This window comes from Odocoileus virginianus, chromosome 7 (assembly GCF_023699985.2).
Source record: "Odocoileus virginianus isolate 20LAN1187 ecotype Illinois chromosome 7, Ovbor_1.2, whole genome shotgun sequence".
Lineage (NCBI taxonomy): Eukaryota > Metazoa > Chordata > Mammalia > Artiodactyla > Cervidae > Odocoileus > Odocoileus virginianus.
In genome coordinates, this window is record NC_069680.1 from 71,363,887 (window position 1) to 71,390,498 (window position 26,612).

The 26,612-nt window shown below is 36.5% G+C and overlaps 1 protein-coding gene across 9 annotated transcripts in view; it reads left to right on the forward strand.

Annotated features, from left to right (window-relative positions):
• The window catches only part of NRG3 (neuregulin 3), a 1,166,188-nt gene extending 1,150,845 nt beyond the window's left edge, over window positions 1-15,343 (forward strand). For 2 of the 9 annotated variants that reach the window (XM_070470944.1, XM_070470946.1), the window contains exons 7-10: window positions 2,794-2,927; window positions 7,344-7,514; window positions 12,957-13,028; window positions 13,261-15,343. In XM_070470944.1, coding sequence (XP_070327045.1) covers window positions 2,794-2,927; window positions 7,344-7,514; window positions 12,957-13,028; window positions 13,261-13,768 — 885 coding nt within the window. In that variant the 3' untranslated portion in view covers window positions 13,769-15,343. Of the gene's footprint in view, window positions 1-2,793; window positions 2,928-7,340; window positions 7,515-12,956; window positions 13,029-13,260 lie in introns of all 9 variants that reach the window. The other 7 variants (XM_070470949.1, XM_070470951.1, XM_070470950.1 and 4 more) reach the window with 5 other exon arrangements.
• The last annotated feature ends 11,269 nt before the right edge of the window (window positions 15,344-26,612 follow it).

A 26,612-nucleotide genomic window follows, 5' to 3' on the forward strand; every position in this document is an offset into this window, starting at 1 on the left:
TCTTCATATCTTCTTTTTGTTCTATGTCAGTTCAACCATTTTGCAAGAACTCTTAATAGCTTCTCTTAAGTCCATTTTGTAGAATTCATATTTTGATTCAAGATGTGGTCATTATTAACATGATGTGGTTTATTTTGGAAGTAATTAAAAATAGAGATTTTGAACATCAAGTTATAACCTTGACAGTTTTCCTAGTTTTCATATCCCATACCGACCAATATACTTTTTCCCAAGGATAACACCTTAATAGTTTTTTTTCTTCTTTCTTTTCCCCATCTGCATCCTATGTGGTTGTGTGCACACACAGAAACACATGTATCAGTCAGTTCGGTTCAGCTGCTCAGTTTTGTCCGACTCTTTGTGACCCCATGGACTGCCATACACAGGGCCTCCCTGTCCATCACCAACTCCCATAGTTTACTCAAACTCATGTCCATTGAGTTGGTGATGCCATCCAATCATCTTATCCTCTGTTGTCCCCTTGTCCTCCTGCCTACAATCTTTCCCAGCATCAGGTCTTTTCCAATGAGTCAGCTCTTCACATCAGGTGGCCAAAGTATTGGAGTTGCAGCTTCAGCATCAGTCCTTCCAATGAATATTCAGAATTGATCTCCTTTAGGATGGACTGGTTGGATCTCCTTGCAGTCCAAGGGACTCTCAAGAGTCTTCTCCAACACCACAGTCCAAAACCATCAATTCTTTGGTGCTCAGCTTTCTTTATAGTCCAACTCTCACATCCATACATGACTACTGGAAAAACCATAGCTTTGATTAGATAGATCTTTGTTGGCAAAGTAATGTCTCTGCTTTTTAATATGCTGTCTATGTTGGTCATAACTTTCCTTCCAAGGAGGAAGCATCTTTTAATTTCATGGCTGCAGTCACCATCTGCGGTGATTTTGTAGTCCAAAAATATAAAATCTCTCACTGTTTCCACTCTTTCCCCATCTATTTGCCATGAAGTGATGGGATGCCATGATCTTAGTTTTCTGAATGTTGAGCTTTAAGCCAACTTTCTCACTCCTCTTTCACTTTCATCAGGAGGCTCTTTAGTTCTTCTTCAGTTTCTGCCATAAGGGTGTTGTCATCTGCATATCTGAGGTTATTGATATTTCTCTCAGAAATCTTGATTCCAGCTTGTGCTTCATCCAGCCCAGGATTTCTCATGATGTACTCTGCATATAAGTTAAATAAGCAGGGTGACAATATACAGCCTTGACATACTACTTTCCCTATTTGGAACCAGTCTGTTGTTCAATGTCAGTTCTAACTGTTGCTTCCTGACCTGCATACAGATGTCTCAAGAGACAAGTCAGGTGGTCTGGTATTCCCATCTCTTTAAGAATTTTCCAGAGTTTGTGGTTCACACAGTCAAAGGCCTTGGTATGTACATAAAAAATCTATACACATGTATATACACAGACACAAAGCTAAATATGTTCACATATAAACACATACATACACTTAGATATATATCTGTTTACTACATTTCCGTTATTTAACAAGTGAATTCATATTATGCATAGTTCTTGTACCTTGATTTTATTCTCTTCAATGACTGTATAGTATTCATTTGTGGCCATTTCTATTGTTTCCAATTGCTTCTCTTTAGTGTCTGTTTTCTGATTGCTTATTAAAAATTGTACCAGTGACATGCTCTGGTGATTATATCATTTTGAACTTTTACAGTTAATGATGGGAATCCCTAAAAGTAGTAGTCTACATCTAAGAGTAGGGTGATTAAAATTTTGAAAGATTTTGCCAATCTGTACCCCAGCAAGTTAGCAACAAATCTTATTTTTCTTGAATCTTTGCCTTTAGGATGTACTCCTGAAATTTAACATGCCCTATTCTGATTTTTTTCTCCTTACATGAGTTCAGTTATGTACTTTTTTCATATATGTATTCTGCAGATATATATTTTTATGTGAAATTTTATATTTACATGTGAATATCTGGATTTCAAAATCTCTTGTTTGGTTATTAGCATTCAAAAAATGTCATTTCTCAACATAGTTTTCATTGGAGCCTCCAGAAAAGAAACCTGCTATTCCTTGTTGCTTGTTCAAGTGCGAGTGCCCAGGGAATGTTAAACTTGACAATTGCTGCCTGGTTGAGATGCTAAACAATATTTCCCCAGGGGCAAAGTTTTTCTTAATGTGCCATCACTATATGGTTTCCTCTAGGCTATTCTGCCTTGTGATATTTCATAGTCAAAGGTGAAACCAAGGGTTAATAACTATAAAGAATAAACTGTTCACACACTTCTCTTGTTAGACATGGTAATTTCCTGGTAAAAGGATGAAAGGGAAACACTAGAGAGTGGTGGGCAGATACTCTAAATCATCTTTCATAATTCTCAGAATTATGTAGAACTTCTGTTGTGAACTTCACTCATTTAGTCAGCATTTATTGAATCCCTATTGTTAGTAATAGAACAACAAGTTAACTTAAGTAACAGTCTATATCAACTATCATAAAAAAGATACTGGTGCTTTTGGCTTAAAGGCATAGTGTGCCATGGGTAAAAATTGAAATGAAAAGATATGATTCTAATGTGGAAAACCCTGTTGAATGGACCTCATCTAATCACAAAGAGTTTTGGGAGCAAAAGGTTGAGAGCATTGTAAGAAATGGGATAAAAGTGATGTCTTTATCATTCTCATGATCAAGTGCCCAGTGGAAAAGTTACTGGTAAGTTCCAGTAACTTTTTGATACCCAGCTATAGTGTCAGAGGCCCTCCTCTCATAACTTCTCCTCCAGCTCAACTCTTTGCATGTGATTTCCCACAGTATTCAAAGGCGGAAAGGCATCCTGTGACTGCATTGGAGAAAATGATGGAGTCAAGTTTTGCCAGCCCCCAATCATTCCCAGAGGTCCCTTCTCCTGACAGAGGAAGCCAATTTGTCAAACACCACAGGTACAGGTAGCTGAATTGTGGTGGGAATGGGCATGTTGACACAGTGTGTAATGCTGAACAGAACATACCAAGGAACAGCAACATTATTCAGGAGAGGTGATCATTCTTGCTTCTCCTCTAGTTGCCCATGGAGTGGAAGCTCAGGCAGCTCACAGCAGGCAAAGAGACCAGTAGGCAGCAGTGCACCTAGAAGCCTAAAGGGACTTATTAACAATACCCACCAAGGCTGCAGACACAGACCAGGAATGAAACAATGCTATCTGAAAAATCATTAAAAACATGGTTTTTCCTAGCCTGCCTTATCACTGCAGATTTAATGACTCATTCTTCCCTAAGCAGCTGATAGCACATATTCCAGATCTTCACACATAGTTCTCACAGGGGAAGAATCCTGCTAAATCTTTTCTTGGTTTAATATTAGATCTTCCATTATCAGTGGAGTGGGACTTCTTCTTTTTTTTTTTTTAACAAGCTGACCATAAAATTGGCTATTTGGGGAAGAAAGCCAAAAATAAAGTTATCTTATAAAAGTTTTCAACTTTACAGCATTCTGAGGCTGAGCACATTCTCAGCATCTTCTAGTCACATGCTATGTTTATACATAAGGAATCTGGAACTCCAAAAATTGAAAGCTTTGTTCTAAGGGGCCAACAGTTGAGACCTGCTATTACAGACGTTATGTTTATGTACATCCAAAAATATATTGTCAATCTTTGTGGAAGTTGTCCAAAGATTTAAGCTTTCTTTTCTTAGTAGGAAGGACAGTGTTAAAAAAATTCTTAAATTATGAAGGGAATAAATATTTTTTTTTTTAGTGGAAAAGGTAGAGAAAAAGAAGTTGTTTCCAGCAATGAAAGAAAAATGTTGTTGACCCTTGGTTTTCACATATCTAGGCCTCATTTTGGAAACAACTGTGAGAGAAATATTCATTGTTCAAGGAAGCTAACTTTTCTCTCACCTCTGAAGGAGTCCCCCCAAAAGATTTTGCTGATAGTGGCCATATTTACTATGGGATTTTCATGTCACTCTGGATACTAATCATTGGTACTCAATGGTGATTTTTATTCTTAATCTACATGAGTAGAGACTGAGATATTAAGAGTTTGCTAAGATTAAAAAGGGTTAAATATTTTCAACACAGGATGAAATATGTTGGCCACTGAATAACTGCTTTAGCTACTGAGTACAACTTTTGGTTTATATCAGTAGGGGAATTTACAAATATTTCCCTATGAAAAGAGCATTTTAAGTTCACTGAACTTAATGGATCTTCTTCAATTAGGAAATTAGATTAAAAATTATCAGCCTTTTAGAAGATTTTTTTTTCCAAAATCATATTTCCCTCTGCAGATTGTAATCCATGTTAAAGCAGTATTTCATCCAGTCAAGTAAAATAAAGTATAATATTAAGTATTATATTATGTCATACATGTTTTAAAGTTGATAGGATAAAGAATGACAGCTTATAATGTATTTGACCTGCAGATAACCCCATCCCTATTTTTGTCTGTTGATACACTGCTCCTAAACTTGGCTTCTACTATGGCTTCTAGGAATCACTCACAGGTCAAATAAGGAACTCTCTAAGAAACCTTTTTTGTTTGGTTCAATGACACTGCAGTATTTGTTGGCATGCATTGTTTCTTGATAGACGGGTAAGGGTTGATTTATAAAGTGCTTTTAGAACTTTGTAAATTACAGTTCAATATATCATAGCTTTTGTTTTGTAAAACATGCAGTAGACTTAAATGTTTTTGTGATTGATAACCTAGTCACAGATTTATACATCCTGCTAACTGCTCCATAACTTCCTGAATGCCACTGGGTTAAAAAGCTTGAAGAGTGGATCGATCAATAGGTATAGAACGGTTTTTTAAGATGGGTTACTAGTTTATACCCGTAGACTTTGTTGTTGTGCCATTTTGGTTAGCTATGACTAATTCATTTCTTTTGGTGTACTGCAAATCTGACTCATTTGGATAACTCATTTATGAAACAAAAGCTATTAATTCAAAGCCATTATTTCTCATGTTTAGTCCAACATCCATCCCCCCTTTATTTTAAAGAAGCAATCTATCAAGTCATGTCATACTTAGTGCATTAATTTTGGCAATATAACTCAGGACATATATTGCCATTATATATAGCAATTATAGCCAGAACATATATAGGTTTTTTAAGGTAAAATAATTCCAGGGTTTTCAGTGATTAGTATGAGCCTTTGAGTTGTCAGTTTGGCCAGAGGAATTGGGGAACTTACTGTGTTGAGCACCTACCAAGTGCCAGATTTCCTGCTCAACACTACATGTTTGAGCTCTTTAATCCCCACAGCAATACTATGAAAATACCTAAACACATGCACCACATGTAAGCTTTTACCTTTTTCTGCCCTGCCTTGTGCACTAAGAGAGGAAGCATCTTCTCTTGCCTTTGGACTCCTGCTGTTTCACTGCGATGCACCAGCAAGGAGGGAAGGGCAGGGCCAGTGAGGTCCTAGCACTCCTGCCCCGCCCCCCCGCCTGGTGGCCTTGGCTACGGCCCTCTTCTTGGGGCCCACAGCACCTGCCGGGCGGCCTCTTCTTACAACCATTTTCTCTCTTTAGTCAGGTAACTGCTCCTTCCCCCGTGTCCTTTCAGGAACAGCTTCCCATTGTCACCAGCCCTCAAGTAGAGTAGTATCATGTTGTGTTTGTTTCTTTTTTTCTCCCCTCAAACATTGAACATACATTTGTAAACAGCAAAATCTTCCCAAATGATCCAATTTCTGGTGCCATTTACTTCCCTCCAGGACTCTGACTGGTACATGTACTATCCCCAGGATCATGCTGCTAGTAACATACAGACCCAATGCAGCTAATTCTAGCATCCAAGCCCGAGTGCTCTGTGAACTTCACAATTGCCACCAGACAGCGTATATAGAAACTGGAAGGCAAGAAATGAATCGGTTATTACGGAGCTCCTTAAACGTGCTGGCTTAGTGACCTAGCTAGATGTCCCTTGTTAAGCATTTTAGGATTCAACACACTAGAAATATTATGCTGAAGAATGAAATTGTAATAACCATGCTAGGTATAATCTGGTATCTGCACAAACTCAGGAAGTTAGTGATAGGCTTGACAAATATGAAGTTCTAAAGTGTGGTCGCTTTCCCTAGCCAAATCCAGGATGGTGGCTACTGGCACTTCATATGTCAGGTTTTCAAATCCTGACCCTAAATATTAATAACATAGGAGAGGTTTTATATTTATTAAGTGGAAATAACAGTAATGTTGGTGGGGGAAAAAGTTATGGAACTCCATATAATGTAGTAATATGGATAAAATTCCTTTGGGGGAATGGTTCCTTTAGAACTTGATGGCATATTGAAATTTTGAAAATGTTTTTGCTCTGTGTATGGTTTTATTGCTATTTTCAAAGTTAAATGAGAATGTAACACAAACATTCTAAATTATCTTACAGGCATCTCAGGGAATGTTTATACAGGAACAGAGTCTTACAATTCACATGGTAGTAGGGTAAATTCAATGGTGTGGAGAGAGGAATAGATATGGATGGAATTAGTAATGTGGCAAATTAGTAAGTGATTCCTGTAAATAGTCTAGTTCTTTATTTAATATATCTATGTAGGGATCTTACCTGAGGTATATCCCATGTATGCTATTTGCCCCTTGATGGCACCTGATAACATATGGTTATTTGGCTATTTGGATGTATGAATCAAATGAAATATATGATCATGCATTTATTAAAAGCAAACTCAAAGGGTTGATATGGGATTATATAAAAGCATGTGTGAATCTTTTGAAAATTGTAAAACACTATAGAATTTAAAGAATCTTTCATTCAATAAAAATGTTAGGAAATGGAAACCTCAAAAGAAAAATAATTTAGGTTCTCAGGATTTATGAATATTTGAGATTGTGAGCTGGAAAAGTAAACATATATTTTAAGGAAACAACGGCAATTAAAATAAGGATTGTTTGTTCTACCACTGACACCATTGACATTTTCCCCTAAGGCTTCTTGGGTTTAGTTCTTGTCACTGTTTAGTAACAAGACCATTTTTATTTCTATCAGAGGCCCTGCTGGAGCATGGATGATGAGGGAAGATGGGAATCAGGAGCTGGAGCATTCCTTAAGCTCACCTCTCAGGCTGGGAAGCTGCCATTATTTCAGTCCATTGTGCTCCAGACAGGAATGCCAGAAACAGAGGAACTGAACATTTCTTCTTAGTCTGTCCAAAGATAAAATAGATTCAGCAACTTTCAATCTCTCCTAGCCAATATCCTGCAGGCATGGGTGGAACCTGGCCTAGAACTCTGAGAATCTGGGGTGCAAATACAGTGCTTGAAGAATCTGAGCAGCCACCTGTGAGAAAATGGCTATGATCAATTTGTTTGTTGGTTTTCTCTCCACCAGCAGGACCCTCTCCTCTTGCTGCAGTCCAGGGCAAAGGAGTGGTATGCTCCATAGGAATGCCTTCAGAAGGACACCCCCATCACCCCGAAGTAGGCTGGGTGGACTCGTGGGACCAGCATATCAGCAACTGGAGGAATCAAGGATCCCAGACCAGGATACGATACCTTGCCAAGGGTAGGTCTTAAAAGCAATGGAATTTAGGGAGGGTGAATACTAGAGTTTTAAATGGAGTTTTTAATGTTCCTTGGGGTTTTATTCCTGATTTCCATCACTAATTGGCTATTTATGCTTACTTCCATATTTGTTTCACAAAAGAATAACTATAAAGAATAGATACAATGGAAGTAGATATTAGATGGAAAAGAAATGTAACATTAAGAAGTATATAGATATCTAGACTATGTTTTAATGCAGTTTCTAAAATAACTGGGAATGTGTCTTTAACTTTAAAAACTAGGGATTTCTTAGGAGGACAAAAGTAGGTTTACCTTAGTTTTTTTTTTGGGGGGGGGAAGGACTTAATTCTCTAATGACTATTGTAGAAAATACTATAATAAGCAGTTAGGTAATACAGATGTAGCATCTGCTCCATAGAGCATTCTTGAATGTATCTCAGTCAATGCTGACAGCATATTGTCAAGGCACAACTAGCTGAACTCAGATCTCTAGTTTTACTCACAGTGCAGGGGTGGAAAAATGGGCTTTGGACTCAGTGGCTGTTGCCCACCCTTGCAGGGCAAAGGGTGCCCCTTCCTATGAATGGACATGGACCTGCATGGGGCTCATAGAATGGTGAGTGGAGCATAGAGTGAAATTTAGACACCAATTACCTCACTGACATAAGCTATCCAACTAAATATGGCAGCCCTTATCAACCCTGACAAGCTGGATTGCTACTTGTATGAAGTTGAGAAAGTTTTATCATTTAAGCTTATGTTTTTTAGTCTATAAATTGAACAAAATAGTATCAGCCTTCCTGAGGATTGTCGGGCAGGTTAAAAAGAAATTACCTGTGTCTAGAGCTTGTGCCTGACACATAGTAAGCAGAGAAGGAGTACTTGTATTTATTGCCATGGGAGCTATTATAGTATTACTACTAATTTCAAGAGCAATGCAATCAGGATTTACTTCAGAAAGTCTAAGAATCCACTCCCCCACTCAAGCCAGGTTCCTGTTGCATCCAGTTTTCTTCTCTCTCTCTGAATAAGCCAGGCTACATTTCTTTAGTCTGGGTAATTTTTCTACCCAGTCTGTAGCAAGTTGAAAGTCAAAGCAGGTTTGAGGTCCCAGATTCTTAACTTTGTGTTTTCCTCTGGGCAAGATATACATGCAACAGTGCCATGTCTGACAAATCCCAGCAACAGATTTCTGTAGGAAGACTAGAAGATAAGAAATAAAAAGCCTGTGTCTCAATTTTGTAATTGTGAAGCAATTCCAATTGGACTGTAAAATATATTGGTACAGGTCTGGGGTGAGGTTTACACATTCAACATAATAGCTAAGTTGTTCAGAATATATGATACAAGTTTCAGAAAGCAGTTTGCATCTCTGTTTGCCTATGGCTAGAAAAGGGGCTTGCATTAGCCTATAGTCAATTATGTTCCATAATTATTTTTCTTCTTAACCCCCTAATAATGTCTGTTACTTAGGTATTCCCCCTCAACCATCTACCTGCCACCCTGGGATGAATGTTACAGTGAGAATGGGTGAGGCTGAAATCAAGCTCAGAGATGTTGTGAATGGACAGAGAACCCAGTCCATGCTTTCTTTCCTCTGCTGGGCACTATCATAGCTATCATTCCAAATGTACCAGTAAGAGGGTGCTCTGTGACAGACAATCTTGAACCAAACATACACACATCCCCAAGAGCTCAGAGATTTCCAGGGCATGTTCAGGCACTGTTTTGCTTTTTAACTCCTTAGGGTCTTAACACTTATCCTGCCTGGTGGCGGATTTGTTTTGGTTCAATCATCATTGGGTTTGGAATGTTCTCTTCAATTGGCTGGCCACATGCAGTTTCCAATGTGATACGCATCCAGTGTTGATAAATGATGTCTCTAAGTCACTGTGTGCTCAGCACAATGAATCTCAGGGAGCAACCTCATTCTCAGTTCTTGAGAACAGCTATTTCCCACTCCTGGGGGACTGACCATCTCACCGGACTGGAAATGGAATTGGTAATAGAATTTCACAGCTAAAAGCCTTCTTCAAATCTGGCCCTTGCCTGAAGGGGGAGTGAATGAATTTATAAGAGCCATCAGCCATCTGTGGCTTGTTTATCAAGCATGTGGGCGCTGTCTCCTAGTTAGACTCCCATTGTATATGATGTCTCTCCTTGGCACTAACTTCAGCCCAGCTTGAAGCCAGTGTCTGACTTGGTGAAGCCTGAGGAGGGAGTCAGGTGGAAAGGAACTTCTTCAAGAGCCTTTCCCCTGATCAGTGGCTTGGTGCCAACTATGGCTAGTGGCTCACAGAGCTCTGAAATGCATTGTATCAGGCAAATCAAACTCATGGATTCATATACTAAGCAGAAAGAGCTAGACTCACAAAAGACTGCTACCTTCAAAGTAGAAGGGATCTGAAACATACTCATCATCCATCTCACTTAAAGAGCAACTTCACAAACTTACATTCAGTTATTCTTCAGGAAGTTTAGAGATAAATCCATGAAAGATAAAATAATTTCAATGGTGAACCCAAAGATGAGATATCCCATGTAAAAGGACCATTGAATACCAGCCTTTCTGACTCAATAAACCACTAAACCAGGAAAGGAATGTGAAGAAAAATCTCAGTCATAAATGGCAATGTATAAATGTGGAATCTCTAATCATATGGCTTCAGAGGGAAAATTAGATTCCTTCAGTTTAGTCTGTTCATTCTAATGCCATATGCACCAAGAACTGGGTCCTAGAGTCCTCTGGGGAAACACATATTTCTTAGCCTGACCCTTGAATCCCTGGGAATCAAACTAAATGACTAATTGTTGAAATCTTCCCTCTTTAAAAGGAGGATTTGTTCACATAGCTACAAAGGAAATGGTACATGTGATTACTTTGCTGAGGGATCATCGGAAGAGGGGCAGTCCAAACTGGTACTTTACAGTCAATGAATGATGAGTTTATGGAGAGAATGTGACAGTCATTGACTTTGATAGAATGTAGAATTCTGAGTATCTTCTAATCAAGAGTCACATCTAGAAATTAAACTCTGAAGAGTAGTGTCACCTCCTACTCAAAAGCCAGTGCTAGAACACTCGCAGCAACTCTAGGAAGAAAGGGAAGACCACCAGTGTGCCTCTACTGATTCATGCAGAGGCATCACTTCAGCAAGTCCTCAGAGCAGCCCCCCAGGTCAGCATTACAACCTGACAGTTTTAATTAATGAGAGAATTAAAGTGAGGCTTCCATGTTTGTCTAAGACTCCAGAGCATGTAATGGTGGTGGAACTTGAAATCTTTTCTGATCCAAAACAAAGTCACATTTTTGGAGAGTTCTAATAGTTTAAAGTACAGCTTCATGTTAGGGCAGCATTTTAGATTTCAGTGGTTGCCAGCATGTGGTGCATACCTGGTTTGTGAGATGACGTGTAAGTCAACTGCAGTTCCTCTTTCTCATCTATCAGCTGCTCTTTAGTCACTAAGTCATGTCCAACTCTTTGTGACCCCATGGACTGTAGCCTGCCAGGCTCCTCTGTCCATGGGATTTTCCATGCAAGAATACTGGAATGGTTTGCCATTTCCTTCTCCAGAGTCTCTTCCTGACCCAGGGAAGGAACCCAGGTCTCCTGTATTGGCAGGAGGATTCTTTACCACTGAGCCACCCAGGGCAGCCCACAGGCATATTGGAAGACAGCTCCAAGTCTGGCTTGAATTGCCTTTGATTACTTCTTAGTCATGTCACACTGTGGACTTGTTAAAGTGTCGGTTGACTAAATTCTATAAGATATTTACATCTTTAGCCATCATTTTTACAAATATGTTTAGATCCAGGTATTAAGGATTGACATCTGTCATCAGTACTTTTCAACCTGTTAGATTCTACTCATGGATATACTCTGATGATATCCATATGAAAGATGATTTTATCCTAATAAAATTTCTTGGTCCTGTGCCATTGGTGAATCTGACAGCAGACCTTCTCTACCTTCATACACATTAATGGTGCTAAGAAAAGAACACAGAAGTCTTAAAGTTGGCACCTTCCTTCTTGTTGAAATTGATTCATTGATCAGAAACTTTATGTTCAGATTTTCAGTCATATAACACTAAGGAGAAAGGAGTAAGATCCCCTAGGGAATTTCCTTCTATGTGCCTATATAGTTTGTGCAGGTAAAGATTTTACATCCCAAAAAAGGTTGGGATGCACCTTGAGATGCCCACTCGTTTAAGGCCTTGATAGTAACAAAATAAGACAACATAGGTTTAACTGCTTCCTCTGCTGCTTACCAAGAGTGTAATTTGGGGCAAGTCATTTGGGTATTTCTTAGTACAGTTTTTTCATCCATCATATGGCAATAATAATAAACCACACAGTGTTACAAATCAATAAAGTAAATAGAGGTGAAAGTGCCTTTTGAAAGCTCTGTGTGATTGTTAGCTCTTGTTGTGTTAACTAGGATATGAAGAGAGTATTTACCTTGAAGGTCTGTTCATGTAGTCCTGTGTCCATTCCATCAAAATTTATTGATTGCCAACTCCATGATAGGCACAGTGAGAAAGGACGGAACTGCAACCTAAAGCCGTTCCTCATCTTTTTGTGCTGTCTGGCAGAAAGACAGATCTCTAAATTGCTCCTATCTTGTCTTTACAATAAAGGCTTCTATTTAGTATGCAACACATTTCATTGTAATTATTCTTTCTGTGTATAAACATGATTTTAATTTACATTATAATGTAAGACAAGGGGAATGAGATTTATTATACTGAAGGTAAATATGTTTAGATTATGCTTAAATTTTAATTTAAGGTTAAAATTAAGTAAAAATAATTGAGAAATAGGATAAATACTACTGTTCATTTCTGCGAATCTACCATATCTCGGCTCCAATCTTTGGCTTTAGAGAGTTCAGAAGCAATGGAAAATTCACCAGCTCTGAACAACCAAGAAGGGGGCCAGCTAGATTCTGGCGTAGTAAATGACTTGGAATGTCATGATGGCATCTGGACAAGTCATTGTCATGCACCCATGAACTACCTTACTTGGCTCCAGAAACCATGTGAGGAACATTACTAGCTTGACTGAGGCCCCGTGGAACTTCCTGCATGTTCTTCTTGGGCAGACAGAGGAGTTGTATGCCTCTCATCCCATCTTTTAGGCTCTATAGACTGGCAGTGAGGGAGTTCCTATAGAACAGAGTGCCAATGGAAATTGGACTTGGTCTTCCTAAAGTCAGTGTGAAGCAGAGACACTTAGGACTGTAGTATTTTGATGCTGAAGAGTGGGCTTCCTGATTGCCCCCGCCTATGGTGGCCACAAGGAGTCCACTGGACTTAACCAGGGCTGAGAGGGTGGTCAGGTTGATGGAGTGGAGTAATGCCGTTATGGGTTTCCTGTTTGTCACTATGGAAGGGCCACACTCTCACCTGCTCAATCCCCATTTACTTTGTATTCTAGGATAGAGGTCAGGAAGACTATATCCCACCTGCCTCTACAGCTGTGGTGTGTTGAAAGATCCCTGGACTTAAAGTAAGAAGATCTGGGTTTGAGTCTCAGTCTGTCACTTATTTTCTGTGTGACCTTGGGCAAGTCACTTCACCTATCTGAGCTTCAGTTTACTTCTCTGTTTAACTGGGAACATAGTATCCGTCTCATGGGGTTGCTGTGAGAAGTCAGTGAGATGGTGCATGTGGAAAGTGCTTTGTTGACTGAATATTGTGGGGCAGGTAGCAGAATATGTTACACTCTGTTTCTTTTTCAGGTACTCAGCCAATGGTTTAACAACCCAACAAAATGCATCAATAAATATGCAACTGCCTTCAAGAGAGACAAACTCCTATTTTAATAGTTTGGAGCAAAAGGACCTGATGGGATATTCATCCCCAAGGGCCAGTTCCGTGCCCATCATCCCTTCAGTGGGTCTAGAGGAAACCTGCATGCAAATGCCAGGGATTTCTGAAGTCAAAAGCATCAAATGGTGCAAAAACTCCTACTCTGCTGATATTGTCAATGTGAGTATTCCAGTCAGCGATTGTCTTATAGCAGAACAACAAGAAGTGAAAATATTGCTAGAAACTGTCCAGGAGCAGATTCGAATTCTGACTGATGCCAGGCGGTCAGAAGACTACGAACTGGCCAGCGTAGAGACCGAGGACAGTGCAAGTGAAAACACAGCCTTTCTTCCCCTGAGTCCCACAGCCAAATCAGAACGAGAGGCACAATTTGTCTTAAGAAATGAAATACAAAGAGACCCTGCATTGACCAAGTGACTCGAGATGTAGAAATCTGTGCATTCTATGCTTTGCTCAACAGGAAAGAGAGGAGATTAAATACAAATTATTTATATGCATTAATTTAAGAGCATCTACTTAGAAGAAACCAAATAGTCTATCGCCCTCATATCATAGTGTTTTTTAACAAAATATTTTTTTAAAGGGAAAGAAACGTTTCAGGAGGGATAAAGCTTACAACTAAAGCTTTTGGGTAGAATTCTGAATACAATTTCAGTTAGTCCCAACACTGTCCTCTTTGGCTCTTAGTAGATGTGAGCAATTCAGACCCTCAGCCCCACAGCGCCAGTGGCCTCATAAAAAGTGCTGGCAGTTGCCCAGTTTCAAAGAGAAGAGATGTGTGCTGAGGCCGGACGTGCCAGTGAGCAGGTGGCCCTTGCCATGTGGCTTGCCAGTCCCAAACCCTAAATCTCTATTCACTCGACAGCCTCATCACAGGTTATGTCATGTCAACCAATGTAATATTTTATACTTACTTTTTGAAGAATGGCACAAAGACTCTGGAAGGAGAGGAACGGAAGATAGAGGGCATCATGGGGCAATCTTAGCCACTCTTATGTGCCAGCTTCCTCCAAAATTTGAAGGCACAGAATCTCAGAGGGAGGTAGGAAATTACTATAGAAAAAGAGACAAAAACATCACAAATGTCGTGTCACTAAAATCATGCTAATAGAAATGTTTTTCTTTGAAGTTGTTTTAGGGGGCTCCAAAGGAGCATTTCTCAGTGTGTGTGTGTGTGTGTGTGTGTGTGTGTGTGTGTGTGTGTGTGTGTATGTGGGGGCCTGCTCACTCGAGCACCAGTATGCTGTATGCACATATGTTCATTGTGCGTATGTGTGTGCATGTGTGTGTGTATTCAGCTTGCTAAAAATTTGTTGAAACATCAGGGAATCTAATATTCAGAAGAAAAAAAAAATTTCCCTCGTAGATCTGTTCACTTTCAATTTTTTCCATTAAGTAGAAAGTTCAGTTAGTAAATCAAGGTCACTTGCATGGTGGGGTCCTACAAAACTCTTGACAGTGTCTAGACCATTTTCTGATGTGAATCTTTTTGAGAGAAACAACTATTGGCTCATTAATGATATCAGTATCACAAGGCAAGTTGGGGATGTGTACCTATTCTGAGTCATGCATACTTAAATTATTTATACAAGCCAATGATCAAATTGATGGTTACCCTTTGCTTTCTCATCATCCTCATTACTATTTATTTTATAGCAAGTCTGCCATGTGTGGACCAAGACATTGGCTTCTGTGGTTAATATGGAAAGAATAAATTGTTGAAGTCACAAAGCCCAGCCTATTCAGTTCACAGGAAGTCCCCCAAAGAACAGTAAATTGTGCTGTATGTTCATTTGGAATAAAGCAATATTTTTACCACTGCTAAGGTGAACTGAAACTTCTCCTGAAGATTTGTCTGTTTTATTTACCCTTCTTTTCATGGGGCAACCAAGGAAATTAGTGTTCACATAACCAGTCTTTTTCCAATTATCGATGGTGTTGAGTTGTTATGTTTACACTGTTTTAAATAAAAAGGCACAGTATTTGAAAGTATATACAAGATTTCTTTTACTGAAGTTTGGGAAAACTTTGAGTAAAATTTCTTTGTGGAAGATGCCCATTCCCTTGAAAAGGAATGTAACTCTTTCTGAATCGAATATTGAATATATACAATTCTTATTTAAGATTAAGCTGTTTCTGCTTAAAATACATTGCAAATTGCTCTTTGAGAATATTCTTTGATAATAGACATAAGTGGAAACTCAAGTCTCAAATATTGAAAACATTTTGGTAGAAACACATTTTATATTTAACAAAATGCTTTGTGGTATTCATGAATTGTTTATTTTGAGTATAGAGGTAATACTGGTAGACTCAAAATATTATTTTACATTTTTAATATCTCAATTATCTAAATTCTCATTTAGAAATAATATCTTTGGGAAAATTTTGAGAAAGATGGTCTTAATTAACAGGTATATTAAAACCCCATGATTTGCATACCCAATATGTTACTATATTTAAATTTTTCACAATTATCAAACATTGATTGGAAGTCCTCTCAACTCTGTTGAAGTCAAGCTTGTCTTGGGTTTTTCACTAAAATGTTACCTGTTGCATATCTAAATGAATTCATACAGATTCTACCTAATTAGGAGGTTGTATGTTCTGTATGAAGTTAATATATCATTTACTCTAAGAAGATCAAAGGTTATCAACCAAACTTAAGTCCTGATCCAACCCTTATTTAGTTAAAGTAGAACCATATATTCTGTGATTATAAAAAGCCTTGTGCGTTCTAAAGGATATGAACATCAGGCATGTCTACCAGCAGCCCAATGTAAAGTTTAGAGATAGTTATGTCAAAATTGATAGTGGAGACAGAAATCCTCCATAAAGAGCAATTATTAAATGACCACTGAAAGTGACCATTATCTCCTTTTGGAATATGAAACTCTCCTACGAAAAGCGTTCAGACTCAAAAAGCACCTCTTTGGGTACCAGCAGACAAGTACTGATAAGCATCAAGATCCTCAAAGCTGATCTAATGTGGCCAACACCTGAAGATACTGCTACCTTGTCTTTCAAGCTCACATGCCTACACGGAAGTGCTTATTTCTACAAGACACTTTTGATTTTGCTTCATTTTCCCTGTATTTGTTATGAGGGTAGATATTTGGAGATTTGGTAATTGAGTAAGTTGCAATTCATTATTTATTGGAGAATGAATGTCACTCATTACTTTTTCACTCCGAATCATTTCCTAATATCTTATTTTATATAAAGTGTATGTTATTCTGATTTGCCAGTGACTTCTATAGAATGCTGTTGTTTAAAATATATGAACAATTTTATGCTAATGAGAAATAGTGGAAATTATGTTGGAGAATTGGCATCTAAATTTTCTCTGATTTTCTTGTGTACATTAAGTGTTCTATGGTTTACACTCTTGTCCAATATCTACCTTGCTATGGGTGAAGGACTAAATATTTGTAGACTGATAAAATCCCCAATGATTTACATTATCTCCCAGTAGCAATAGCCAGGCCCTCTCGAGCAGAAATGGTGCAGTTTTTCAGGACTCCACAATGAACTTGTTTTGATCATAACATAGCAGACCTACCAAACAGAAGGGCCAGGCAGATTTCCAGAGAATGACCGTGTCTTCTGGACTGAATGACAGGTACGACTTGAGTGGGGCTTCTAAGGCTTTCAGTAACCAGCTGTCCACCAGAATGTGCTTGATGTACGCAGCAGTCACTCACACTTACCTTGCAGTATGGTGCTACAGGAAACCATGACTCCCTGAGTAAGGGCGGGGGGAAATGGTGATTCCTCTAATTCCAACCCTGTAAACCAGAAAATATTTCCCTTAGACAAGTGCTATGAAACATTTCCCAACTGAGTACATAGTATATCTAGGAACACAGCAGGAGGGGTGGGGTTTTTATTTGAGCTTTTGGTATCCAGGAAACATTTTATATATAAAGAATACTTTTTAAATTATTATTCAATTGTATAGATTCAGTACACTGTTGTTAAATGATGGCATGTCTCTACTATGTTTGTATTTTAGTCTACACAAATTCAATCTTCATCCAAGAAAGACCAGCACAATGTTTCTGAGCTGTTCTCAATTTTAAATGCATCCCAATGTCATGGGAAATGAGGCCTTTAAATAAGCTTTATCTCTTCCTCTTTTATTCTTTCTTTCCCTTTTAAAGAAATAGTGAGGGTAAAAGAAGAAATTCATTACTTAAGATCAGCATTGTTCTCTTACAATAATCTATTTCCTACTGTGACACACATACATATATAAGCATATATGTATGTATAAAATATACATGTATTACATTTAGGTGTTTGGTTATTTTGGTAGCTTTATTTTTGTTTCATTTGACAAACATTAAAGTGATTGCCTCATGGAAGGCCAATGAAATAAAAACCTTTGGAAATCAGCCAACTTGGCAATGTTTAGGTAATACAGGCATTTTCTGGTTCTTCCTCTTAAAGCAGAAATTTCCTTGAGTTGGAAAAAATTCAAAAGACCCTGGAGTAAAATGTCTGCTAGATTATCTCTTAGAAATGAAGCATAAACTATGGGTATATATGATTACTCTCCCTATAGTGTGTAAGCTCAAATATATTTTTTACAATTTTAACTATTTAGTTCTCTCAAAGGTGCCTAAACAGGCATCTTTGATATCTAGTACCCACTGTACTACAGTGAAGAGTTGTGATGAGGGCAGAATGGTGGTGAGGAAGCTATGTGTTAATGCTGATTACCCAGTGAAGACACTAGTAGAGATGACCAGACCGAGACATACTTGGCCTCTAGTACTTTAATAACTTTGTGTCATAAAAACCTGTATTGACTGCATGTGTATTGTTGCCTATGAAAGAATTAATGGTGTGATAGCAAATAATTCTTATCATTGAAAATGAATTAGAAAATCTTTATGTTGGAAGATGACATTGTGAAAGCTTCTACTTTATGTATGCATAATGGTAGCTCCATGATCCCATCTTCAAATGAGAAGGATGATCTAGTTCATCTTTAATTTCCAACTGGATGGAATGTTATGCAGTCATTCCAGCTCAGACATTACATTATTTGTCATCTAGTAATACAACCATTACCATTTGTGCTATCTGGATTGGGAAGATCCCCTGGAAAACTGAACAGCTACCCACTCCAGTATTCTGGCCTGGAGAATTCTGTGGACTGTTCAGTCCATAATGTCACAAGGAGTTGGACACGACTGAGCGACTTTCACAATGCCACCCTTTGGAGAGATCATGGCTGTGAGACTCCAAAATTATTGGAATCTGTATATTGACTTGTAAATAAGACATTTACAATGTTCCATTTAATTTCCATGGAGAAATAGGATCTCTTGTGATTGTTTTTAAAGTAAATTTGTGTAAGCCAAGTAATAAAGAAGAAGGGATGGCCAAGTGAAAGTTGTTCAGTCGTGACTTTCAAAGCCTGAACATCAAAATTTGCCTCAGATTTTTAAGTCCGAATTTGCTGCAGATTTTTTTTTGAAAGAAACTATAACTGTGAACCTTTATTGAAGCCAGAGCAAAGGGTTCTACAGAGAAGGCGTGAGACCTTGAAGCTGTTCTCCTCTCACAGAAGCTGTGACACACACTTTTTGGATACACAAGGTATTTGCTGATATTTTTAATTATTTGCATCTCAAACTTCTTAACATAAACTCTCCAATTAATAGTGAATAAATTCTTTGGAGAATTTCAGAGAGTTTATGTTCACATTATAGTTAGAAATAATCCTGTCTTTGGGGGACACAATAGAACATAAAAATGGAGAGTTTACATACATAATGTTGGTTGTAGCCACAGTTTGTGACAAATCAGTCTCTGTTTCCTCTTCCAACAGCAACCTGAGTAGCATCAATTTTTCCATCTATAATTGTATCTTTTCATTGAGATCTCAACATCTGAAGTCCTCAGTATTTTATAAAACAATAGAGAATTTTGAAAACTTGAAACAAAAAAAAATATATCTTTAAACTGTGTTGGTTTTTAAAGTTATATGGATTCCATGTAGTTGTTTACAAAATTGAAGAAGAAGGGGAAAGTCCACCATTTTTTAACTTGTTTCTTAATGTATTTAAAGGTCTGTTAAACCCCTCACATAGCCTTGGTACATTTTACATTGATAATTTTCTTTCTGAAATAAATGTAAGGGCTTAAATAATCACACATACACAGCACAGTACACATAGTGTGTTAAAACTCAATTTTATACCACTTTTCCTTAGATTTGTTTCCTTCATAAGTCACCCAAGTATGTGAAACTACAAAATCCTGTGACAGGGAAGACCTTGAACTCAGATGTCTTTTCAAGGAAATGCTTACAGCAAGAAAATAGTGATAATCTTTTAAGGTTTGTTCTATACAACCTGCTTTTGAATTTTGTCTTTACCAATAAAAGTCTAGGGAATAGACACATTTGTTCAAGTTGAAAGAAATAGAGCATGGAAAACTTACCATATAATCACTATACATTTTCCAGTAGCCAATGTATATATTTTAAAGGTAATTAAAAGGAAATTACTTGGCTCTTTCTTACTTTTTCAAGGATATGATTGTATACATTAAATCTAAATAAAAAATGAATTCCCTTCTTCTTAATATTTGACCAATCATATTTTAAAGAATGAAAGTCACACAGAGAATATATGCAAAATGTTTAGCAGAATATTTTTTACTTGTTTAAAACAAATTTACCAAAACTGATCTTTTTTTGTGCCTGTGATAATAATTTTGTTTCAAGGAGCACATATGTATGCGTCTCCTTTGACTTTTTCCAAGAAAACATTTCAGAATGATGTCTACCACTGTGTGAGATATGAAGGCTATGGGAAATAATGTGAGCTGTATGTCTCTTGACATCCTAGTAAAGTTCCATTTTACCTGCACTTTGTTTCCAGGGAGATAAATCATACTGCTTATTAAAAATGAAGACATGAATTTAATAGTCAATTGAATAATAATCTTTGACTTCACGTAAGTTTTCATCTGTGGAGGAAATCTTTGACTACCATTTCCCTGTTGTCCTTTTCAATAGCCTTTGATGACGCTAGACACTTAGATTCCCTTAGGTTAGATTGTTACTGCATGTTCTTCTTATCTCACTTTTCTTTTATTTTACAGGGAATTTTTCAGCTAAAATGAGAGACTGATGTGATTTTGTAGAAAAAATACAGCTTTGTTCTTTTGAGTTGTGTTATTAGGGGGAGTAAACTAGGAACATTTCAAATGTGATAATAAGGTTCATAACTTTAACCAATATCTTTTCATATACAGACATACCCAGGGCCCTTAAATTTTCCTAATATTGTTAACGAAATTTTCAACCTACTTGTTTTTTTACAACAGTATTTTCCATTTTTTTAAGGGAGAAAGAAAATCATCCATTCCATAAAAGAACAGAACAATAAGTGAAACAAAATAATCATGCTTTAAGCAACTGACCAAGATAGAAACCAATATCAATATTTGTAAAGGTTTCAAATAAACTACTGAGTAAAAATCAAATCTAAGGTTAAAATAATACAGAGAAATATTGGTCAAATAGTTTGCCTCAAAAGGTTTTTTCATAATTCTCCATAAATGGACTCTTCTTCGCATAATAACATTTAATGTTTTACAACTTTTCTTGGGCATAATTATACCCATTTAGTATATTCCCTTGTAGCTCAGATGGTAAAGAATCTGCCTGCAATGTGGGAGATTGGGGTTCGATCCCTGGGTTGGGAAGATCCCCTGGAGAAGGAAATGGCAACCCGCTCCAGTACTCTTGCCTGGAGAATCCCATGGACAGAGGAGCCTGCTGGGCTACAGTCAATGGGGAGCTACAATCTATGGGGGTCGCAAAGAGTTGGACACAACTGAGCAACTAACACTTTCACTTTTAGCATATTTAAATGTTTGCACATATTTAACAGTGAACATTTAAATATACTGATATGTCCACTTCGTTATTTCTTCTAACTTAACACAAAGCTTATGAAAATTTGCACACAAATCAGATGGAAAATAAATGGGCAGAATTCTAAAAAGGAGTTATTATCTATTAACCTCTCCTTATTTTCCATGAATACCCATTGACACGTTTCACTGAATGCTCCCACATTTTAAGCTAAACATAGAGGAAGCTACTGAATCAGATACAGAGGCAGATGCAGACATTTTGAAAATTAAAATGTCTGATGCAGATATAAAGAGTTGTGGTCTTCCTTGGATCCAAATAAACCTGAAAAGTACTGTATCGTACAGAGTTTGAGAAATGGCAAATTATTTTTATTTTTTAAAAAAGTAATTTGTCCTGCATTCCAGCTAAAAAAAAACTGAATAAGCATCACTGGGTGTCTTTTCACCAGTGAAAAAGAAGAGCCAGGCACATGACACCACAAACATTTATACAACAGAAAGATTTAGGTAATAAATTTATCTTTGCTTTGCTTTTCCATCTTACTTTAAAAATAATGTTACTGCATTTGTGAAAAAAAGGAAATAATATAGCATGGATTCAACTATGCTAAGACCAAAATTAGTAGTGTCTTTACATATTTTTTCTCACATTTTCTATATATAAATGTATATTTCACAGATTTATTTTCCTACTATGGTTTATTATAACTTAAAAATAGTATATCATACTAAACCATGGTAATTCATTGTAAACATTTAAAGCCTACAGGAATTCTAATTTGTCCTATTAGGACTTATTTAGACATTCTGTTACTATTTGATATTTAAATTGCTCCATTCATTCACTATCATAAGTAATTCTATCATTAATATTAAAATATATGTTATACTTCCTTTCTTTTGAAAGTAAACTGTAGGTCCATAACAAGTGCCATAGGTCTGTATGTACTCAAAATTGTAAGTAATGCTTGTCCATAGGTTAGTATGTGCATTTTTTCATAGGAGAAGGAGGTCTATAACTAAAAACTTTGTAAGACTAGTAAGGATATTTGTGAACTTAACTGGTTAAGAATAATTTTTTTGGTTACACATTGTAAGAAATTGTATGGCTAAGTCAATGAGTATGACTTTTTTTTGCTATTTTTTTACTTTTTTTTTTTTTTTCAGAGCAGCTTTAGGTTCACAGCAAAACTGAGACAAAGGTACAGAGATTTCCCATATACCTCCTGCCCCTGCAAATTCATAGCTTTTCCCTTTATCAACACCCCCACCAGAGCAGTACATTGCTTACAACAGGAGAACCTACATGCACACATCCCAGGCACCCAGTCTTCATAGTTTACATTATGGTTCACTCTTGGTATTGTACATTCTATGGGTTTCAACAAATATATAATGACATGTATTCACTATCTGGTTCAGTGGGTAAAGAATCTGCCTGCAATGCAGGAGACACAGGAGATGAGGGTTTGATCCCTGGGTCAGGAAGATCACCTAGAGAAGAAAATGACAACCTACTCCAGTATTCTTGCCTGAAAAATTCATGGACTGAAGGGCCTGGTAGGCTACAGTCCAAAGGATGGCAAAAAGTCAAACACACACATTCACTGTCATCATATTTATTATACAGATTTCACTGAAAATCCTCTGTTCTATACATATTCATTTCACCCTCCTTTCCCACTCCTAAGCAGCCACTGATGTTTTTACTATCATCATGGTTCTACCTTTTAGTATGGCCACTTTGAAAATTTATTTTAGATGTTACTCAGTTGATTACTGGAAGTGGTTATTATTGGGTTGGCGAAAATGTAAGATGGAACAAACAGAAAACCCCAACGAACTTTTTGGCCAACCCAATATATACAGTTTTAACATCACTTGAATTTTTATTTTCTTATTTGATCTATCAATATAATTGTAATTGGTTTAGATCTGATAAGAAATTAATCATTTTAATGAAGTTTAATTTTAACTTTTGATTAGAAAAATTGTTACATGCTCACACATAAAACAGATAAGAAGAAAGAAATACCACAGGAGGTAGCCACTATTAATATTTGATTATATTTCCTTCCAGTATTTTTAATTGAATATATACATTCCATATGTCATTTTAAAAGTTGAAGGCATCTAATATTTAAAATAGTTTGTCCTGATTTATTGATTTCACATATGGTCTCTAATAACTTCCTCAGTTTGTAAAGTATCTTTACACATGACATTTTTAATGGTTATACAAGCCATTATATGGATGAAACATGTTCATATGTTCAAAAGTATTTTAAAATATTTATCATGTATATATTATTTAATTGAGTTTCAAATGTTTACCTACCTTTGACTTGTGTCAGTTTTTCAATATTACACATGCTCATATATGCATTAACAACTTTTTGGCATTAGCATATATCTATGTATAGATAGAGATACTGAGTTCTCTCACAGAATTAGTTCTATTTTTTGTAGCAGCCTCCTTGGTGGATTTTAACTATCAAAATCATAATATTTTGCTAATATAAACAGCTGGATAAAAAGACATAAACCCTAGAGAAAACTCTATATAGGTGATTATATTCATATCTCCCAATCCTCCACACTCAAAAAAGTGAGTGCTAATGGAAATGATTTAAAAACTGCCATCAGCTTTGGAACCTGGGAAGAGTGACATAAAATAAAAGCAGACCATTATAAAGAATTGAGAATATGCCTGGCACTAGGTTTCTTACATATATTAACTTATTTAGTCTTCATAATAGCCCTGTGAAGTAGATATGAGTACAATCCCCATTTTAAAGATGAGGAAACAAAGGCACAGAGATCTTAAGAAACTTACTCAAGGGTTCCCAGATAACAAATTATATGGGGCTGGATTTCGAACCAGGGTTCTTAAAGAGTTACCTTTTATTTCCTAAACCTCTATCATCATATTCCTTGAAGAGTTTCTGATAATCATAGTCCAAGTGTCCAAGATAGGGTAGACTCTCCAAGCCTAAATGAGGATGATCCTGACTCTAATTCACCAACCCAGATGGACTATAACTAGTGCTAGAAATGAGGACAAAGCATAGAACTAATGAATGGAAGCTTCACCCAATTTTGTGCATTGTTTGAAATTCTCATATATGAAGTGCAGTGATCAGATATTTAGTAAAATTTCTATTTCTCATCCTAAGTATATCTCATCCCAAATATTCCTGTTAGTGCCAGGAAAGAGGCCAGAAGGACCATACACATTGCCATGGCCACACCCACTCTATTCATCAAGTGAAGAATGTGTACAAAATGGTGATTCTCAGGTTATCTGCTTCAACAAAGCAAGAGTTAGTGTGTGGCAGCACTGTCCTGTCCATCCACTTCAAGGCACCACACCATGGAAATATCATTATAAATGTGTTTATGTTTGCCTACCAGATACTTTATGCAATTCAGGATACAATGTGACACCTAGATAAGGGAAGTCCCAATTTGGGTGTCTCCCTCTGCTAAATCCAGATCCAGTTGCTGCTGAAGCCAAGGGGCTTAAGTTAGAGTGTATGTGGTTAACAGAAAAAACAGAAGCATTCTTTCAGTCTCCCTCACACACCAACCATTATTGGGCAGACACACGCCTGAGAGGAACCTCTGTATGGCCAAGGCAGAGAAATCACAAATATCTCAACAGGAGCATTGTGGAGCAGTTTGTGGGGAAAAACAAAGGCCAAACATATAGCTTTTAATAGACTGAGGTCATGACTGTCTTCACAATGAGATTTGGTCTACTGTTACCCCTTAGAAAGTATCCAAATGATAAGAAAATTTACAGTTAGAAATGAGATAAAAGACTAAGGGTAATGGCTGAGAGTCAATAAAAGAGAAAACACATTATAAAGAAAGTCAAGAAAAAAAATTTGTTTAAAGAAATAGTACAGAACTGAAAAATGTAAGAATTATTAAACAGGAAAATATCAATGTAAAAACACTACTGGAATAAAGAAAAACACAAAAGGCCACTTTCTTGCTCTTTCTAAGATAATTTTTTTAAAGCTTTAGAACAAATAAACAGTTGGAAAGTAACACTTTTAAATGTTAACAAAAAGCAAAAAAAATAATTCTACTCTTGTAAATAACAAGCACCAAAGAGGAAATAAAAGTTTCAGTGAAAGAAAATTTAGAATATAGAAAGAAAGACATAAAAAGTATTTAAAACCAGCCAAAGCTGGACTCAGTGGTATCTGCAGAACCTTAGATGAGTTCAACTAAACAAGAAAGATGTATTTTAAATTAAGAATTCAACTGAGAAAATTAGAAAACAAAAAATGTACATTTTAAAATAAAAAGTTTTCCATAGATGTTTGGATCACAAAATCTTTTCCTCTCCCTAAGTACGTTTAACCTCTCATTAATGTTTGGCAGAACTGTCTTTGGGAAACTGCTATTTTCAATGTCACTTATAAATACATATGCAAAAAAAATCCAAATAAAATGCTTGCAAATGGATTATATTCATATAATAAAAATTACCATAATGGCATAAGGTTTATTTCAGCAATTTAAATTTATTTTAATATTATCATATTTAGTAATAATGGTAAAAAATCACCATAGAAAAGAAATCATATATGACTCAATTTATATTCCTGAAAAAATATTTTTTTAATTAAGGGGAAAAACTTCCTTAATAATGAAAAATCAATGGTCAGTATTAGACACAGCAATTAAACATTAGATTCATCTTCCTTGAAAAACAAGGTCACTCTTTCACTATTATTACTATTAACTGAACTGACATAGATAAACATTATCTAGCAATAAAATAAAATAGATATAAATATGGCAAAGGACCATCACAAGAATCAGAAAAAATTTCAAGAATCAACGGAATGATACTATAAGCAATTTCAATTACAAGCCTATAAACAGAATATATGGCTAGGAAAAATAAGCTAAAGACCAATGTGCAATATTAATGTAAATATACATTACCTTGAAATAAATACAAGGGAATTACCAAATAAAATAGTGTTAATGAATATATAAATAAAATGGGAATATAATTTTTCTCTTCATGGAAAAACTCCATTGTTTAAACTTCTCAAGAATAACTAGTTTCATTTATAAATATAATGCAATCAAATAAAAAACATAGCAGGAATATTTTGAAGAATACAAGAATGACAATAGCCCAAAGCAGTTTGGAAGAATAAACTATATGGAAAGAATAGGGCCAGTTTATTATAAAAGCAAAGATGTTATAATGGTACAATTATTAAGCCTACTGTATTTATGCAGATATAGAGAGAAGAGAAACATAATCAACAGCCCAGAAACAAACTCATAAATTTAAAAAAATGAATAGAAATGAAGGACATTTTACATT